Below are 18,325 nucleotides of genomic sequence, written 5' to 3'. Positions count from 1 at the left end.
CTGGCGAGGGGAGCAGGCTGTGTACCTTTCGTCAGGCTCAAGGCCTTAAACCATTCTCCTAGAAAACTTACTGCCATGACCCTACTTCTTTTAGTGTTCAGGGCCTTAAGGAAATCTGACAGTAGCCTTAGAAGACGGGCTGAGATACATAATCAGAGAAGGTTGGCGCTGGAAGGCACATTCTCTTTTTATCAGAAATTCAGGGAAATGAATTCCACGCTGAAAGATATGGCAGAGATGGGACCAGACTGCAGGTCCCTTCCTGCTCAATAGTGTTAGATTTTTCTGGGCAGTTTGTTTGAGACTAACCCTCAGAAGGCACAGCCTGAATCAGGTTGGGGTGGGAGGTGGGGAGGCAGTCGGGGGGTGGAAGTGGTGGGCATGGAGGACTTTACATCTTCCCCCAGGGTTCCTGGCTGCCTTTGGCTTTCTCTCTGCCTAGTCCCACCCCCGGGGCCATTACTAACCAGTCTCTTCCTCTTCTTTGCTGCTAATGATGGGAGCCTTAGAGAGTGGCTGTCAGGCAGAGTGATGATTCTAGAAGACAATATACAGTTTATCAATATTGGATTTTGTAGCTCGCCTCTGCTGCCACCATTGTGGGGAGCTGGCCAGGCTTGGCAATGTTATTTGATAATAGAATCATCATCATTTATATTGTCGCTCTGGAGGGCCTCTGCTACTGACAGCAGCTCAGGGCCTGGGTGTTGGAGAGAGAAAGGGGCTCTACAAGGGAAAGTTAACTGGGTTGGAATCCATGACCCTGTTAATCTGGACTTTGGCCTCTCTTACTGACCACTGAGAGGGGATAATTTAACAAAAGTGTCGCCCAAGGATAACAGCAGCTCTAAAATGCTTTATTTCTGTGTCCTGTGAGAACATCCAGGTGTTACCTCTTACTCTCTGGTTGGATAGTTGACTCCACTTTGCCCCCCTCTATCCGATGGTTCCTCAGCCAGAGGAGTGGCCAGCAGGGTTCCACTCTGAAGTGGCTCTGCCATCCCAATGCCATAGGGCTGTCCCATCAGGCATATGGAGAGAAGGGGAGATGGGGTCCTGGGCATTTACAGACGTGTAGAGTTCTGGGGGACCTCATCATTCCCAGAAGTTTGGATGTGGGGCTCTTTGGCAAATCAATATTGTATTTCAACTATTCTCTTTATACTTACTAGAGGCCCGGTGCATGAATTCGTGTACAGGTGGGGTCCCTCTGCCTGGCTGGCAATCGGGGGCTAATTGGGGCTGGTTGGCCAGGGGAGGTTGGCTATGGGAGCGCACTGTCTACCAGGGGGGGCAGCTCCTGCATTGAGTGCCTGCCCCCTGGTGGTCAGTGCATGTCATAGCTACTGGTTGACCGGTTGTAATGGTCGCTTAGGCATTATATATATGTAATTTCAGAGAGAGAAGGGAGAGAGAGAGAGAGAGAGAGGTAGAAACATCTATGAGAGAGAATCATTGATTGGCTGCCTCCTGCACACCCCACACTGGGCTATTAAGCCTGCAACCCAGGCATGTGCCCTTGACCAAAATAGAACCCAGGACCCTTCAGTTTGCAAGCTGATGCTCTATCTACTGAGCCAAACCAGCGAGGGCAAAACTATTCTCTCTTTTAAATGGTGCGGCCAATTATCTTGTGAAGAGTCATCATTCTTGTGAAGTTGTGGCGGGTTTGTGTACTGGGATGGTGGGTGTGAAGTGGTGTAGGCTCACACAGTAGGAACCAGAAAGCAAAAGCAATTGAATAATGTTCTTTAACCTTTGAAATGAGCTAGACTCCACCTGTCTCCATTGTTCTCCAGCTCTCCGATGGCATGAATGGCATCAGGAGAAAAGATGGCCTCAGGCTGTGGCAGGAAAATGGATGCTTAGCAGCTCAGGGAGGCTGGGGCCTGGCAGGTCTCTGAGGCTAGCTCCCCAGTCTCACTCTTGTGAGTCACCTGTGCCTACAAGCCTATCCTCTTGAGGATTCTGCTGGAGCAGTTAAGCAGCCTCGGGCACTCCAGATTCCAGATGCCAAAAAGAGGATAGGAAAGGGAAAGTCTAGAAATCAGCGGAGTTGGCCCATGAGGCTTTTGGAGTTCCCTGAACAGAATGGGTTGAGGTTGTAATGGGAGTGCAAGTCTGGGTTGATAGCAATGATACATACTGGGAGCAGGGTCATCCTAGAAGAGAGAGCGGAGCTGCATTAGAACTGAAGTTCTGAATCCAGATATCAGGGACACTTGGGGAAATTTTGTGAAACTCCTGCCCCCTTCTCTACGTACACTCACAGGGAGTACAGAATAGGCTCTCCAGCGGCAGGTCGATGCCTCAGGCTTCCAAAGGTGGTGGAGGCAAAGGGCAGGAATGGAAAAGGCAAGGCCCAGCCTTAGTCAGCAGAGGGAAAGGGGTCTCCATAAGGCTCTTTAAGAGCCAGTGTAACTGATAAATCCCATGCTGGCTTTGTCCTGGAGTTTTAATAACAGAAAATAGAGAAACAGAGCTGGGCTAGAGGTCAGGAAGTCTTGGTTCTAATGTCAGTGCTGTCATCTAGTGGCTCTGTGTCCTTGGACAAATCGCTTCACCGCTCTGAGTCTCATTTGCTTCTACTGTAAAATTGGTGGTTGCCAAGGTCTCTTCCCAGCTCTGAAAGTGTAGGTCTGTGTTTCTAAGCACAGGTCTGGTTTCCCCACCGGGAGCTGGTTTGGTGCCTTCCTGCATTATGGTCAGAAGACCAGGGCCTGGTGCTGTCCCTTTGCTCATGAAGCATTAGATTCAGCTGACCTGGGGCCAGCTCTTCTGTCTGCCAGCGTCCAGGCCAGAACCACCCTGACCACTCAGAAGAGCTTTCCTAGCAGAACACTGCTTCTGTGGGAATAGAATTAATTAAATTAGGAATTTAAAAAATGAGGGTTCCGTGGCCCAATGACTTTGAGAATCAGTGGGTTAAACACACTTAAGGTTTTCTTTCTTTTTTTACAACACTTCTCAGAGCCTTTAACACACCAATACGCACTTTGAAACTCAAGAGATGGAATACACAGTATTTCCCAAATTGATCGTGGGATCCATTTTTCTGAGGAGCATCTCATCAGAAGCGTGTTTCATAGGGCACCTCCCAAAATAAGTTTTACTCTACTGGCACCTCACTTTCTTGAAAAACAACAACTCACTTTTCCTGAAGTTCTCGGCCTTCTAGCTAAGGTAAGAGTGTCCACTTCTCCTACTTTGGAGTCCCAGAGGCAGACTTCTTTACTCACCGCCTTCCTGGGCAGCCACAGGCCTTGTCAGTGATTTTCTACTAATTGTTATTGAGTCCTTATTGAATTGATACCTGTCATGGTTCCCCATGTCGATCCCCCGTGTCTGTCTCTCTGCAGCAGATGCTCACAGAATGCCCTCTTCACCTTGGCAAAGGGGGAGTGACGGGCCAGGCAATGGGCTTCTGTGAGCCCGGACCCTTCTCTTGTGACCTGGGCTGAGAGTCACTGTGGCTGGATTGATGGGGATTAGCTGCTGTCTCTCTGGCTCGGGTTGTTTTCTATGAGAGACAGGAAAAAAGCTGCCAGAGCTCCCCACCCTACGAATATATCCTTTTCCAGGTGGGGCCAGGAGGGAGGTGGCTTGGGGAGGAGGAATTGGCTGTATCTTCTTTGGGCGGGAAAGGCTGGGTTGCACTCATTTGGGCTCGGGCAGTTTTTACCGTTTTCCATGCCCCTGCCTTGACATGTCTTTCTCCTTCATTCTTTTGGGTTCTTTCTATCTCTTCCTGTTCTCCTCAGCAGACAGGCTCTCCCTCCTCCCCCATCCCAATCTCCTCTTCACATACCCTCTATGTGCACCACCTCCCCCCGCCCCCCCCAAGCCTGGCAGCCTGCCCTTTAGGAATGTTAATTAGCATTCTCGATTTAATTAATTCAGTAGCTAATTAATGATTGGGGACTGGGGGTGGGGAGCTGGGGTGCAGGGGAGTTGGGGGCTGGAGGTGGCAGGGAGAAATAGCGGAGACTGCAGAAGGCATCGCAGATGGCTGTGCGGTGGCTGGCACGGTGCCCACCGCCATGGATGCAAACACAGGCACGCGCATGCACACACACACACACACAGACACACACACACACGCTCACACACACACACACACAAAAAGGAAAAAGTGATCGAGGAATAAAATCAAAAGCAGGGAGAGAAGGGCACAGGGGCCCTGGGAACTGGGGGTGGGGAGGCTCTAGATCTATTTGAATCTGCTCCGGAAGTGGAAGAGAAGGAAAAAAAAGAAGCCACCACAGGCGCAGAGAGAAGAGCGCTCTCCCGATACCCCACCCCACCCCCACCCCACCCCAGCCACCCCTCCTCCCTGGCATGGGATTCATGGGCACCAGCTGAGGACAGGGTCCCCTCACTGCCTGCCACAGACATTGGCACCGAGGACCCAGACGCAGAAGGACAGGACATCCCCAAAGAAAAGAGTTTTTCTTTTAAGTTGCTTTTTAAAATATATATGTATATATTTTTAAAAAAATACTGCACCCGTTTTGGTGTGAGGGCAAAGGCGAATGAAAGAAGGTGACTGAGCCAGGAGGAGAGAGCACAGATGGCTTGGTGGTGGTATGGTGTGGTGAGTTGTGGGAAGGAGGAGAGGGGGTCTGGTAGAGGTTGGGGGTGTGCTGAATGAGGACCCTGCTTTCCTCTTTCGTTTTGCTGTGGATGAAGAAGAGAGAAAGAGAGAAAAGGGGTGGGGAGAGAAGCGAGACAGATGGCAGAGTGGAGAGGCGGCAGCCAGTGCCGGCACTGCCCAGCCTGGGCGGACCCACCTACCCCCGCCTGCCAGCTTTCCAAATGCCACCCTTCCCCCATCCTCCCCTCTCCCCATCCCCCCAGCTTGGCACTGATCTCAGAGAGAGAGGGAGGGAGGCTGGGCAAAGAGCATCTGTTCCCTCCATTCTCCCGGCTCCATCGGCTGCCAACCTAGGGCCATCGTCTGCCTCCATCTCCCCTCCGCCCGCCCGCCTGCCCGCCCGCCTACCCACCCAATCTCAAATGGGTGTTGGATCAGGTGCTGAATCTGGGTGACTCCTCGGGTATACCAGTCACTATGCATTGCTGTGTGTCTGCCACCGCTGCCTGGCACTCATGGGGCCGTGTGTGTGTGCGTGTGTGTGCGCGCATGTACATGTATGCATAAGTGCGTGCTGTATGTGAGCCTCCTGGGCATGGGTGGGGGTTGACACTGCGGTTGCCAACCTAGTGTCCAACCAGAAGGACAGAGGGATGGAGTGGAAGGAGGGGAGAGGTGTGGGGCCTGGGAGGGCAGAAGAGGAAACATGAGCTGCTTCATGCTGCCTGCTTATAGGCATTGGCATTACAGCTGCCACCCTTGTGCCCGAGGAGATGGAAGGAGGCGAGTAGGGAGGGGAGCAGCGGCAGGAGTCCTGGTGCTCTGGGAGGAAGGCTGGTACCCGGGAGCCATTGGCATCACATCCATCAGGTTGGTGCCTTGAGCTGGGGCAGTGGAAATGGGCCCCAGGAGGTGGAGAGGAGGGGCAGGGATATTGGCTGGTGTTGCTGTTCCTCTACCGCTCAGCTCTGAGAAACGGTTGGACTGTGGGGTAGTTAGTCCTCTTCTTGGCTGGGAAAGTAAAGTGGTGGAGAGAAGCCAGGGAAGTGCCAAGAAAGCATCTAAGAGCCAGGAGAGGGACTGTGCCACAGCTCCCCAAGGAGAGCCCAATGGGGTTGGCAGTCTGGCCCTTTGTCAGAGCACTAAGGAGAGGCAGGGGGACCTGGGTGTGAGGTGGGTGGATGCTGGCACTGCCCAAGGAGCCTGGCATAGGCTCTGGCAGTGTGAGGAATGGGGGAGGGTGGCAGTGCCTCTTGCCAATCTGGTTGAGAGTTGTGCCAGAAGTGAGAAGGGAGAAGGCGAGTTGTGTGTGTGTGTGTGTGTGTGTGTGTGTGTGTGTGTGTGTGTGAGTTATTTGGGAGGACAGACTTTTTTCTGCCAGGACCTCCTTCCCAATCCCTCTTAGGCATGGGGAGTGGGGCGACAGAAGGAGAGAGGCATGAGGACACAAAGGAGGAAGTGCGCCATTGCCAAGACCCCAAGGAAGAAGGATGGAGAAGCTGGCAGTCCTGCCTGGCCCCCAGCCAGTTCCTGCTGAAGATGGCCAGACCCTCTTGCCTGGTCTGTATATGTTACTGTGCGGGTGTGGTGGGGGAGGGAAGGGCTTGCTTGCTGAACTGGGGTCTAGAATGGGAAGGGCACCTTTCTGCGGATCCCATTTGGACTCTCCACTCTAACAAGTGAGGTGTCTGATTTTCTCCCTGGGGCCTTTCTCTCCTCCCCCTCCCTCTACTCGACCTCTCATCACCCTGTCGCCACCTGAGTCCTATTGCTTGGCACCCAACCAACTAGATGCTGCCACGCTTGGCAGTGCTGCACTGGCATGTGAACAGTGTCTCAGATCCTGGCACTGCGGCAAACCCAAAGCCACCAAACATGCTCATGACCGCCACTTGGTGGCAGTGAAAGAGGGGGCAGCACTGCCAGGCGTTGGGTGGAGCTCTGCTGGGGACTGGCATCAGAGGCTGATGCCCCATCAGGGGGCTGAACCAGCACTCTCTAGCCCGTCCCAACTCCGCCTTCCTCCAACTAGGCAGCTGTCTCCTGCCTACCCTCACAGCCCCAAGAAAGGGATTTAGATGGTGGCACACTCGGTTTAAGCAGCTATTCCAGCAGAAGCTGGAGCACAGAGGGACTAGGGCATAGGTGAGAGCCATACCCAAGGCTCCAGGCCAGCGGGCTATACATTTTTGGTCAGCAAGGACAGGAGACAATCCTAGGAGAGCGAAATGAACGCCCTGGAGAGGCCAGCCAGCTGTTGTCACAGAGATGGTGCCAGAAGAGAGTGGAAGGGAAGTAGAAAGGAGAGACCCGCAGGCCTCGCTATTGGGTGTGAGGTGGTTTGTTCCTGCGCGGATTTTGTTCTGCCCTGTGCCTTGTAATTGGCTGAGCTGTGGTTGAGATGAACCAGTTCTTTCTCCCTTTCTCAAAGGCCCATATTCCATAACAGTACTAGAAAGATGGAGAGGTGCTCTGGGTCTAGACATGCAGGCACCTTGGATTTGTCCTTGCAGAAAAACTGTTCAAGGAGATTTTGTGTTTAGGAATTTCTCAATGGAATCCCAATTAGAGTTGGATAAATGTCTGTATCTTTGAAATCCACCCCTGGAAGGGAGAACGTGGATCAGCAATGAGCCCTGGTAGAGAGGAAGGCCCAGGTACAGAGTCCCCAGCCTCTGCTCACTCGGACCAGACTTATGCCTCCAGAGGCAATGCCAGTCCCACAAAACTGGACCATGGGCCTTCACCTGGAAGAACGTCTAGCAGTTGGATTTTCCTTGCTTCCTGGGTAGCCAGAGACTGTGGGCAGTGACTCGGAAGCTGTTTGGGTAGAATTGGCTCTGGGTGATGTTAGGTGGCTCTGATGAGGGATAGGACCTGCCCAGAGAGAAGTAAAGCCATTGTTTGTGCTGGGCTGAGCTACTTGGAGCTGGGGGAGTTCTGCTTTCAGCATCTCTGGAAGTGGAATGAAACTTCAGAAGAAGCAAGGGGGTTTCCATAGCAGAGGGGACTCAGTGAAGCGCTCAGCCAAGGGAATGAGTGGACAATGGTTGTAACTTTTCTCCTGCTCAAGAACAGCCGACATAAGCAGAAGACACTGTCAGATTTCCAAAATATTGGAGGTGGGGCTGATGTCAGGACAGTGAGGAAGATAATCTCAGGTGATGCTCGGCCCCTGGTGTAGCAGGGCTGGGCTCTGGGTCCTGGAGAGTTGGGGGCAGGTCAAAGATGTGTATGGGGCTGAGTAGTCTAAATTAGTGTTTCTCAAATTCCAGAGAGCACAGAATCCCTTCAGGAGTTTCTGATTCAGTAGGCGTGGTCCTGGAATGTGCATTTTAAACAAACACTCAAGCGACCACAACACAGGGGGCTGAAATGCCAAGAAACACTATTCAAAGCGATGTCAGTCACCTTGTGGGACAGTTGATCTAGTCTGGAGTTATCATGCCTTTTGCATCTTTCTTCTTCCTCCCCAACCATAGTCGTGTCTTTATGTCATCACATATGTAATATATATGTGCTGTGGGATGTGTGTTTTAAGTGGGGCAGCAGGAGGAAAGGGGTGATTGTGAGGTCAAATCAGGCAGATCTAACCTGGGAGAACTATGGTTCCCATTGACAGTAATTATCACAGAAGACTCCTGTATGGAACTCTTTCAAAATGTCCTCTTCCCCTCACCCCAGATTCTGGTGGTTGGCTAGTGTGTGTTTCTAAAACCTCACCACTAAGGACCACTGGTGAGGAGTTATCAGGAAGCTGCTCTCTGGGATCTGGTCAGCTTGGTGTGGATTCTATGGCTCGGTACAGGATGGGTCCTGGTTACACTTCTCTCTCGAGGCAGGTCAGGGTCCCGGTCTCAGAAGTAGGTGAACATAGGCCGGGCCTAACCTGCTGCCAATACTTGGCAAGTTGCCGATGATACTGTCGTTTGAGCACTTGGTGGACTGTCCAGGAGTGAGCACAGTGCAGATACTTCCAGTGGAGAAGACATGGTGCAGGTTTGGTCTCAGGGAGGGGCAGTAGATGTGGGGCAGTGCTCAGCGCCTGCTGGGTACTTGTTCTGGTGTTTTAGCCATTGTTTGTGTAGGAATGTGTGTGTGGTTGGGAAGGATTATGAGTCAATATCGGGTCACCTTTCCCCCTCACCTTCTTTTTGGTCCACTGATAATCATCTGCTTCCCCACTAGCTTCAAGCCAGGTAACCTCTCCATGGCAGGGGAGCCAAGAAACACCAGGCTCACTGACAAGGAATATTGCCATTTACCCCTGTCATTTATGTGGAAGGCTTTCTGGGTTGTCTTTATGGAGAATACATACCGCGTATATGTTCTTCCCATAAAGTTAGTCTCTCCCTGGGAGGTAGGTGTTCCCTGGGGATCACTCCCCAGCTTTCTGAAAACTTGATGAGCGTAATCTAGGTCTTCTATCCATGTCCTCTTTCATTTGAATCTTTTCATAATGTATCCAAGCTGTAATGCTATAGACCCTGAGGCTGGGTCTACACCTTTCTTTTTTTTTAATATATTTTTTATTAATTTCAGAGAGGAAGGGAGAGGGAGAAAGAGAGAGAGATAGAAACATCAATGATAGAGAACATTGATCGGTTGCCTCCCGCACGCCCCTACTGGGGACTGAGCCGGAAACCCAGGCATGTGCCTTTGGCCGGAATAAAACCTGGGAACCTTCAGTGTGCAGGCAGACGCTCTATCCACTGAGCCAAACCAGCTAGGGTGGAGTCTAAACCTTTGTTGTAGCAAGAGCTTTCTTGGTATTGGGGGCATTTCTTCCTTACTCAGTCCTCTAGAAACGTCATCCTCCTGGCTTACAAGTTTCTCACTATTGCTCCCCACTCGTGGTTTGAGCTCCCCACCACAACCTGGAGAGAAATGCTCCCTGGCACCTGGCCCAGTTTACGCCGGTGTTGCATGTAAGTTTTCCCCAAAGGTTCCTCTTGATTTCTACTTCCCTTCCCTCCCTAGTGTCACACTCCAAAGGAATGTAAGGTCCTTGCCCCATGGATTAATGTTCAACATTTGGTTACTTTTCCTGGCACGTTACACTTTCTTGTGTATAAGCTTTTCCTACCTACTGTTGTGTGAAGAAAATTAATATGTATTGGGGGGTGTTTCTACTTAGGGGAGTGTTGGTGATGGGTCTGGGACATGTCCCTTGTGCCCTTGAGGCCTATACTTGCTACATTTGTGGGTATCCCTGCAGCTCTCTCTACACGGTTCTGCTGCTGTACCTGAGGGTGTGCTTGCTTGTTTTGTTGGGGCAGTGACATACACAGAGCTCTGTACTTCAGGTGTGAATATTACACAGGGGTGACTGAGTGATTGCCTGAATGAATGTCTCTTAAAGCAGATCAGGGTGGTGACGATTTGGGGAATCAGTGATCTGGTCTATAAGCCCTGAAAGTGGTTAAGGAACAAATACAAGGAAGTAAGGAGGTAGGTGCTATTATGCCTGGAATAATTGGCTTTTTTCGTTCTTGTGCATGCTTCATAAGTCCACTCAGGCTAGAGGGTCGGGGAAGAACAGGTGTCTGTTTGTGGTCTTATTTCAGATTCTGCCCCATTTGGCCACAAAGGCTTCAGATTTTCATATTCTTCTGCAGACAAGTTTGATTTTGTTCCCACTTGAGAGTTGGGCACCTTAAGCCATCCCTACCCAGACTGATTTAGAGCAAAGACAGCCAAGAACATGTCCACCCCGTCTTCTGGAACTGACTCTGGCAGTAAATAGAGTGGACCAGAAGTTTGATGTTTTAGGACCCACTATGTCAAAAACCCTAGGCTTATGCCACAAGCTGTGGAAGACCAATCTTAGGAACCACCAATTCAGGCTCACTTTAGGGCTGTGACATTATCTACAAAATAGGTGTTGCTGTGTCAGGTGCTTGAGTTGGGTTTCCTACTGCACAGAAGCAACACGATTTGGCCTAGGTGTTCACTTCTAGCATTCTGCATAGGGCTGTGCTCACTCAGCCTTCTGTCCATCAGAATCGCTCACTGCGCATCTCTGGAGTGGGAGTGCTGAGGCCTCCTGGTCTGAGAAAGGGGTGGGGGGAATGCTTCCAGCCACTGGAAATGTGGAGTGGTGTACCCTCCAGAAGCATGATGACTGACCCAAGTCAGCAGAGGCAGCCAGGCTCTTGTCCCCCAAGTCACTGTTCCTGGTAAGGACAGCTGCTCCTGTCTACAATTGGGAGTGTCCCTAGTATCTCCAGGCCAGGGTATCTGGGCGTAAAAGATGATGTTGGGGGGCCGGAGGAGGAGGGATTTCTGGCTATATTAACTCCTGGTGAACACATTCCTTGTTCTAACTAAAGCCAAGCTATGCTGGCTGCAAGTCCCTAAAGTGCACGCCAGCACAACTCTCATCATCCCATGCCAGGTCTTGCCAAGGTTTTCTTTAAAATGTTTCCTCTTTTCTTCCTATTCTTCAAAAAATTTTTTTTGTTTGTTTTCAACTTTTATACATAAGTCACATTCCCAGAAAGCAAAGAGTGAAAAAGTTTCTTCATACACATGCTGCTAAGAAAATAGTTTTATACACAGAATTTCAACAGGAGAGAAAAGGGGTAGGGAGGAAGGGAAGGATGCGAGATGTTGAGAGGTGAGAGAAGGGCAGCTAGAGCAAGACCACAGTAGGCCAGTTCTATCCTCCCGCCTGCATTTATAACTGGCATTTTTGGCATCGTCAGAATAATTCCACCCCGCCCTGGTTTGTTAGCATTGGAGCTTTTAATTTGAGAAATGAAGGGGACAGGGACTAAGGACAGCCATTTTCCTTCCTCCTCTCCCCTTCCGTCTTTTCTGCATATAAGCCACTGCTTCGGTATTAACATGTCCACAGAGTGGAGTGACAGACTGGGAAATCCAAATACAGGGCTGGCTGAATGTGTGTGTGCATCTGAAACGGAGAATCGGAGCGGAGGAAGCCGGAAGGAGAGTCTGGAAGCAGGCTCCCTTGCAAGGGGTGTTCTTAGGGGCAAGGGTAGTAGGAGACACAATCTGTAAGACTGGGAAAGCTTTGGGGGTTTTTCTGTGCTAAAATAAAATACCTGCTTCTCCACCCTATTTCACTTTAGCTGGGCTTTGGGGTTGCTGCACTTACCACCTGATGATTACAGAGAAAATTGGGATAGAGTTGGGGAACCTGTCCCAGCTCATTCCTCTTGGTGACATCACCCTATCAGAGATTCACCTGTGCTTAGTCACCTCCTTGCCCACCTATCACCCTGCAGTCATGCTCTGGCCCCCATGGGGCTCACAGACACTGACTCCTTTGGGGGTGCTCCCAGCAGATGCTGCTTACTGGAGGGGCCGGGCTGAAGGGAACAGGTGCCAGGGCATACAGGGGGGAAGAAAACAGATGGGGAACAAGGGTCCCCAAAGGCAAGGAGGTTTAAGAAGTGACCAAAATATGAAAGGGCCACTAGGGAGGGGAAAAGGAGTAGGGGTTTATGAAAGTTGTGAATGAGAAATGGTGATTAGCTACATGAAAAGGAAGCATACCCAAGACTCAGAAATCAACTGCCCGTCCACCCCTTTCTTCCTGACACTACCAAGATATTTTTGGCAGCGTCGGCTTTTCTGACCCACATCTGGGGATGGGGGATGTTACCTCTCCTGACAAATACTCAGTTCAGGGGCAAGGATGTGTCTCCCCATCTCCAGTGCCCCGACCCCACATGACCAGGGCAAAGCTGCACTACTTTGTCCCCAGGGTCACTGTACCCATGCAAGGTCTTAAAGCCATATGACCTTCCAAAGATGAGGTGCTTTAAAGAAACCCTTAAAATGGGGGGAGGCGACACAAACAGGAAAAAAACCACTTGTTTGATGGGAGAGTTTTCAGGTTTTTTTTTTCTTTTTTTTCCGTATTTTCCAAGTTTGTTTCTTTTTAGTTCATTCCTCTCCATCTCTCACTCCTGTGCACATGTGTGCGCTTTCTCTTTTTTGGTTGTGTGTGTGTTTCAGTTTTTGTTTTGTTTTTTAAAGAACTTTGGATTTGCCGTTGGTGGGCAGCGCCGGTCCCAGAGGCTGGACCCCCACATGGCAGGGCTGGGACAAGGGGCAGGCCCACGGCTGCTGAGAGGATCTCTGTGTTTAAAGCCTTTGAGAATAAGTTACTGCAGTTCTCAGGGTGCAGGGTGGGGGTTGGCAGAGGGATCCCTGGTGGCCGCTTCCCCTGGAGTCCAGGCCACGGGCTCCCCTGCCAGACAAGGAGGTTGGGAGGGATGTGAGGAGAGTGAGCTGGGAGCACTTCTCCCCGCCAACCTAAAGTTTGGTTAGTTTTGTGGGCTCCCTGCCCATCCCAGGCTCCAACATTGGGAGCCAACTGGGTATTTGGAAAGTTTTTGAGCAGATGGTGCTCTAGACAAGGGGGCAGGAAGAAGGGGGAGCGACAGTTTATTTTCCTTCCCCTTCTCTGTCTTGGGGTTTCCTTTTTCTTTCTTTCTTTCTTTCTTCCTTTCTTTCTTTCTTTCTTTCTTTCTTTCTTTCTTCTTCTTCTTCTTTTTCTTCTTCTTTTCCTTCTTTTTGGTGTTTTCTCAGTGGAACAGCACGGGAGAACATGTACTCGTGTGTGTGTTTATAGGAGCTGGGATGTGACTGGGAATTCAGCGGGAAAAAGTTGTAGGAAGATAGATCAGGGACAGATTCTGTGTATGCTGAGCAGAGCAGACATGAGTGAATAATAAGGATGACAAGATGAGGATGTCTGAAGTCACAGGGCAAGGAGGAGTGGAGGTGTGTGTCTGGGCAGGGGAGGAGGCAGGACTCTGCTAGAAGTGGGTGTGTGAAGCCCACTGAGGGTGGGAATTGAGATTCCCAGGAGGTGGGCGAGCTAAAGGTTGGGGAGAGGGATTTGAGCTCCCACCAAACACCCCTTGGGGTAAGAGAGGGAGCCCTGAGGCCCTCCCTCCCAGATCTTGGTTTATCTTTTATCTGTTTATAAAGCTAGAAGTGTAGAGGTAGTAGTAGTTTTGGGGTTGGAGTCCGTGTGAGGTAATCTTGCTTCCTCTTTGGCAAAAGCCACGGCAGCGGTGGCGGCAGTGGCGGCGTTGGTGACGATGATGGGTGGGCCCCCGGGGGGTGGGGCCGCCTTTCGCCTGTGGGCCGAGGAGCGCAGGTGGGAGGCCAGGGCTTCACGCCCACTCAGCAGCACCTCACATGCCAGGCAGTGGTAAGTGCAGATGGGCACCCGAAGTGGGGGGGGCATGGAACCCCCAGGACCCCGCCCAAAGAAACAGAAGGATCTCTGATGAGCAGTGGCTAGAGCCTCCCCGTCAAATGCCATCTTGCACTGGCGGCACAGGTAGCGGTGGGTCACGTCCACGGTGGAGATGCCAGGGCTGCCTGTCAGCAGCTCGTCCGCCTCCCCGGTCTCCCCCTCCCCTGGAGCGGGCAGGTCAGGAGGCTTTGGAGGTGCTGTGGCTGTGGGCTCAGGGGGCTGGGGTGGTGACTGGAGGAGGGCACTGGGGAGTAGTCCGATGAGGGTCTGAGGTATCACGGGGTTCATTGGAAATAGCCCCTTCTTCATGCCATAAAGCTGTTGGAAGTAGGCTCCCTGTAACTGGGGGCCAAAGACAGCTGGTGGTGTGGCCCCTCCTGCAGGGGGCAGTGGGAAGGGCAGGAACTGGCCCCCCAACAGGGCTGGGACAGTGGCCTTCAATGCTTTGAGGTTCTTGAGGGCATCAGTGGAGGAGTTGGTGGGGGCTGCAATTGGTTTTCGCTCACCAGAGACCTTATCCCCAGAGGGCTCAGTAGGCGGGCCTGGGGCAGGGTCAGTGGTGCCTGCCGTGGAGGTGTTGGTTTGGTCGGGCACAGATCTCTGAGGTAAGGGGCAGCCTGGGCCAGCAGTCTGGACCATTGTGGTAGCAGGCAGAACCGAAGTGGCGAGGCCAAGGAGGCCTGAGGAGGCTGCAGGGCCTAGGAAGATGAAAGGAATGATGAAGGAAGGATTAGCCACCTCTTGGCCCCTCCTCTTCCCGGCTATAGGCCTCCTCCAGCCTCACCCACCCATTCCCACAACTAGCCTCCATGATCCCTTTCCTTCCTTCTTTCCCCCAAGAACCTGAAGCCAAGACCACAGGTGACTGGAGATGGGAAGTCAAGAAGGGAAAGGAAGGGCATGTCATTAGAGGGAAATGCTCTCTGAATTCCAACTCCTCCCAACCTTCCACTCACCTGAATTGAAAGGAGCTAGGCTGCCCAAGGGGGGCTGGGCCAGAGCTGGGCCGGGCAGGAGGACTGGGGCCAAGCGAGGCAGGGCTGGGGCAGCCCCCAGGGGCATAGAGGCAGGTGTGGTGGCAGGTGGGGCCTTGGGAGCCGGAGATGCCTCAGGTGCTGGAACCAAGTCATAGCACTTGCTTTCACTCTTCAGCTGGGCTTGGACCGCCTCCTTGAGTTTGGCCAGGTGCTGGCGGGAAAAGAGATGGCCTCGGCAGGAGACATAGAAATCATACTTGACATCACAGTAGGGACAGTCAGTGCGCTGGGCTCCCGAGGGGCCCTCGCTGCTGCCCCCAGCCCCGCCAGCTGCTGCCCCCTGCAGTTTGGCTTTCTTTTCCTTGGCACGAGCATTCTGGAACCAGACTTGGATGACTCTCTTGGGCAGCCCAATCTCCTCCCCCAGCACCTCACACTCCTGCATGGTGGGGGTGCGGTAGGCTTCATAACAGGCTTTCATGATCTTCAGCTGCAGGCTGCTCATCTGGGTCCTATAGCGCCGCTGCCCCATCCCATCTGTAACCCCAGCCCCACCCGGTCCCCCACTGGTCCCTCCAGCCCCAGGGGATTCTGGTTCAGCCAGGCTGGAAGCAGACGAATCGCTTAGATCTCCTGCAGATGGACTGCAAGCCTCACTCTCTGGAGAAGCTTTTGTGGGTTCCTCTGGGCCGTCATCCTCACTGGGGGGAAGGGGAGGAGGGAGAGGTAGAGGTGGCTCTGGTGTTGGGATGGCGGCCTCTTTCCCAGGAGGCAGGAAAGGCAGGGGCCCTGCAGTCGGGGTGACCGTGGGGTAGGGAAAAGCAGGTGCTTCTCTCTTGGGGGCCTCCCTCCCAGTCCCATCATCCACCTTGCCCAACAAGAGGTTGAACTTGGGGAAGGGTGCAGGGGTGGGTGTGACAGGGGGCTTGACCGCTGGATTGGGCACTCCCCCAGGGGTGCTTCGAAACTGGCCTTTCCTCTCTCGGGCCCTGGTATTCTGGAACCAGACCTGCACCACCCGCTTTTTGAGCCCCACCTCCTCGGAGATGCAGTCCAGCATCTTGCGTGTTGGGTTGGAGTCCTGCATGTACCAGCGGTACAGGATCTCCAGCTGCTCGGGCAGGATGGTGGTACGCAGGCGCTTGTCCCTGGGGGGCTCACCTTCCCCTCCACCCCCTGCTTCACTGCCCGTGGGAGACAAGCTACCATCCTCGTGCTTCCGTTTGAGGGGTGGCCCTGGCACTGGTGGAGCGCCTGCCACCAGGGGGTTTCGCTCCCCAAACACCAGCAAGGGTAGATCTAGGAGGTGGGAGGCAGCACCGGGCTGCGCAGATGGCAGGAAATGTAGTCGGCGGTGACTGGTCAGGAGGTCCTGGCTGGAGAAAGACATGGCGCATTGGTCACAGGTGTGGGCTGGGGCAGGTGAGGGAGAAGCCCTCCCTTCAGGCTCTCTGCCTTCTGGCTTTGTTGCTTCTGCTTGGCTCAGCTCTTCCCTGTCTGGAGGTTCTGGTGATGGGCCCTTGGGACCTTTTGGGGGTTCCGGGCCCTGCTCCTCCTCTGCATCTTCCTCCTCTGCTTCCTCCTCCTCTTCCCCTCTCTCTGCCTCTTCCTCTTCCAGGGGCTGGTCATCATAGCATTTCTTAAGGTGTCGCACCAACTCAAAAACACAGGAGAAGGCGGTGTGGCAGCGCCTGCAGCCAGAGACTCCCCCTGTGCCTCCCGCGGTTGGTGCAGGCCCGCCCTCGCTGGCATTTTTGCGTGCTTTCTGGCGGGCATTCTGGAACCACACTACCACCACACGGCTAGCCAGGCCCAAGAGACTTGCAAGCCGCTCCACCTCTCCATCCTTGGGGTAGGCACTGGTCTCAAAGAAAGACTGCAGGGCTTGCGTCTGGAACTCTGTGAACTTGGTTCTGGAGAATCGGCGGCCTGCAGGCAGCAGGGGAGGAAGATTCCCTCTGGCGTTGTCTTCCTCCTCTGGGGGCCAGTGTCCCGCCCGGCTTCGCTCCTCAGCGGGATGGGCCACCTCTGTCTCGGGCTCTGGCACCAGGAAGGGCAGACCCAGTTGGGGAGCAGGCGAATCCAGAGACCCATCAGGAGGTTTGGGGGGCTCTGCAGGGGGCGGGTAGAGGCTATCATAGCTCTTTCGAAACTGAGCAGCATAACGGCTCAGGGCCTCAAAGGGCAGAAAGCGGCGGTGGACATGCTCCTCGTGTGTCTTGAGGATGAGCATATTAGAGAAGAGTTTCCCACAGGCCCTGCAGGCCAGCTTCTCCCCACCCCCCAGGGCCTCTGGAGGGGGTGGGGTGGGAGGAGGGGGCACAGCCTGCTTCCCTTCATTGTACTGAATCACCAGCTCAAAACCAAAGTTTTCCAGAAGGGCTTTGGCTGCAGTGTGGGCTGCCTCGTTGGGTGTTGGTTCGGGGGGTGAGGCTGTCCCTGCCTCAGTTCCCTCTTCAGCTATGGGGGGCTGCTCCCATTCCCGCTCAGCCAGCTCAGCCTTTGGGGGTGGAGGTGGGGGCAGAGGGGCGGCAGCTGGCAGGGACAGCAGGGGTGCAGGCCCAGCCAGTGCCAGCTTGGGCCCCACCTTGAGGTCATGGAGGTAGAAGGGCAGGAGCAACTGTTGCTGCTGGAGCTTAAGTAGTGATTCGGGCACCAAAGGGAAGGGGGGCAGGACCGGCGGGGTGAAGAGAGGGGCTGGGAATCGGTGCAGGTCCAAGGGAGGGGGAGGAGGGGACAGGAAGGGCAACCCAGATATGAAGCCGCTGGGGTCAGGGCCCTTCTTCTCAGTGCCCGTCTCCCCCTCAGTCTCGCCTTCTTTGGACTCTTCTTGGCCACGCTCTGGCCCCTCAGCCTTGGCATCAGTCTTGGCCCCCCGTGAGCGAGTCTGGTGCAGAACTGAGCGCATGTGGATCTCCAGGGTGGAGCTCTGGTTGTAGGAGACGCGGCAGACCGTGCACTTAAAGGGCTTGTCTGTGGCCGCAGTGGTGGCAGGCGCTGAGCCAGCCTCTCCCCGGGCAGGGCCAGAGGGGTCAATGGCAGCTTTCTTCATCTTGTGCAGGTGGGACACAGAGTTATAATGGACCAGGAGGATATTCTTCTGTGTGAAGGACTCTTTACACACAGTGCACTTATAGGGCCGGGCAGGGTCAAGGAACTTGTCCAGTGCAAAGTTGGTGGTCTTCCGATAGGTCAGAGCTGGGCGCGAGTCCGCTGGAGCTGGTTCTGCAGGGCGGGGCTCCCCAGCAGTTCCCTCTTCCTCCTCAGCCATGAGGGGCAGAGCAGCCATTTCTTCAGCCTGGGCATCAGGTCGAGGGGCTGGAGATGGGGCTGGAGAAGGGGGTTGGTCAGGGCTTCCTGTGGGCTTGTCTGGGGCCTCGGCTGAGGGCAGGGGCGGCTCAGGAAGAGGACCAGGACTGGCTTCTGGAGGCGGTTGAGGGCCTTCTAAGGGAGAGAAGGGGTTGCAATGAGAAGGGAACTTTAAGTCAGACCCCACCCACTCATTATCAAGGG

At 53.6% G+C, this 18,325-nt stretch overlaps 1 protein-coding gene across 1 annotated transcript in view; it reads right to left on the bottom strand.

Moving 5' to 3' along the window:
• Positions 1-9,320: 9,320 nt before the first annotated feature.
• ZFHX2 (zinc finger homeobox 2) overlaps positions 9,321-18,325 on the bottom strand; it is a 33,494-nt gene continuing 24,489 nt past the window's right edge. Inside the window, exons 9-10 of the mRNA XM_036355262.1 lie at positions 14,792-18,256; positions 9,321-14,533 (exon numbers count right to left, since the gene is read on the bottom strand). Coding sequence (XP_036211155.1) covers positions 13,554-14,533; positions 14,792-18,256 — 4,445 coding nt within the window. The 3' untranslated portion in view covers positions 9,321-13,553. The remainder of the gene's footprint in view (positions 14,534-14,791; positions 18,257-18,325) is intronic.

Source organism: Myotis myotis, unplaced genomic scaffold (assembly GCF_014108235.1).
Source record: "Myotis myotis isolate mMyoMyo1 unplaced genomic scaffold, mMyoMyo1.p scaffold_m19_p_1, whole genome shotgun sequence".
Classification (NCBI taxonomy): Eukaryota; Metazoa; Chordata; class Mammalia; order Chiroptera; family Vespertilionidae; genus Myotis; species Myotis myotis.
The sequence above is the reverse complement of the archived record's forward strand: the minus strand, read 5'-3'. Positions and strand labels throughout refer to the sequence as shown.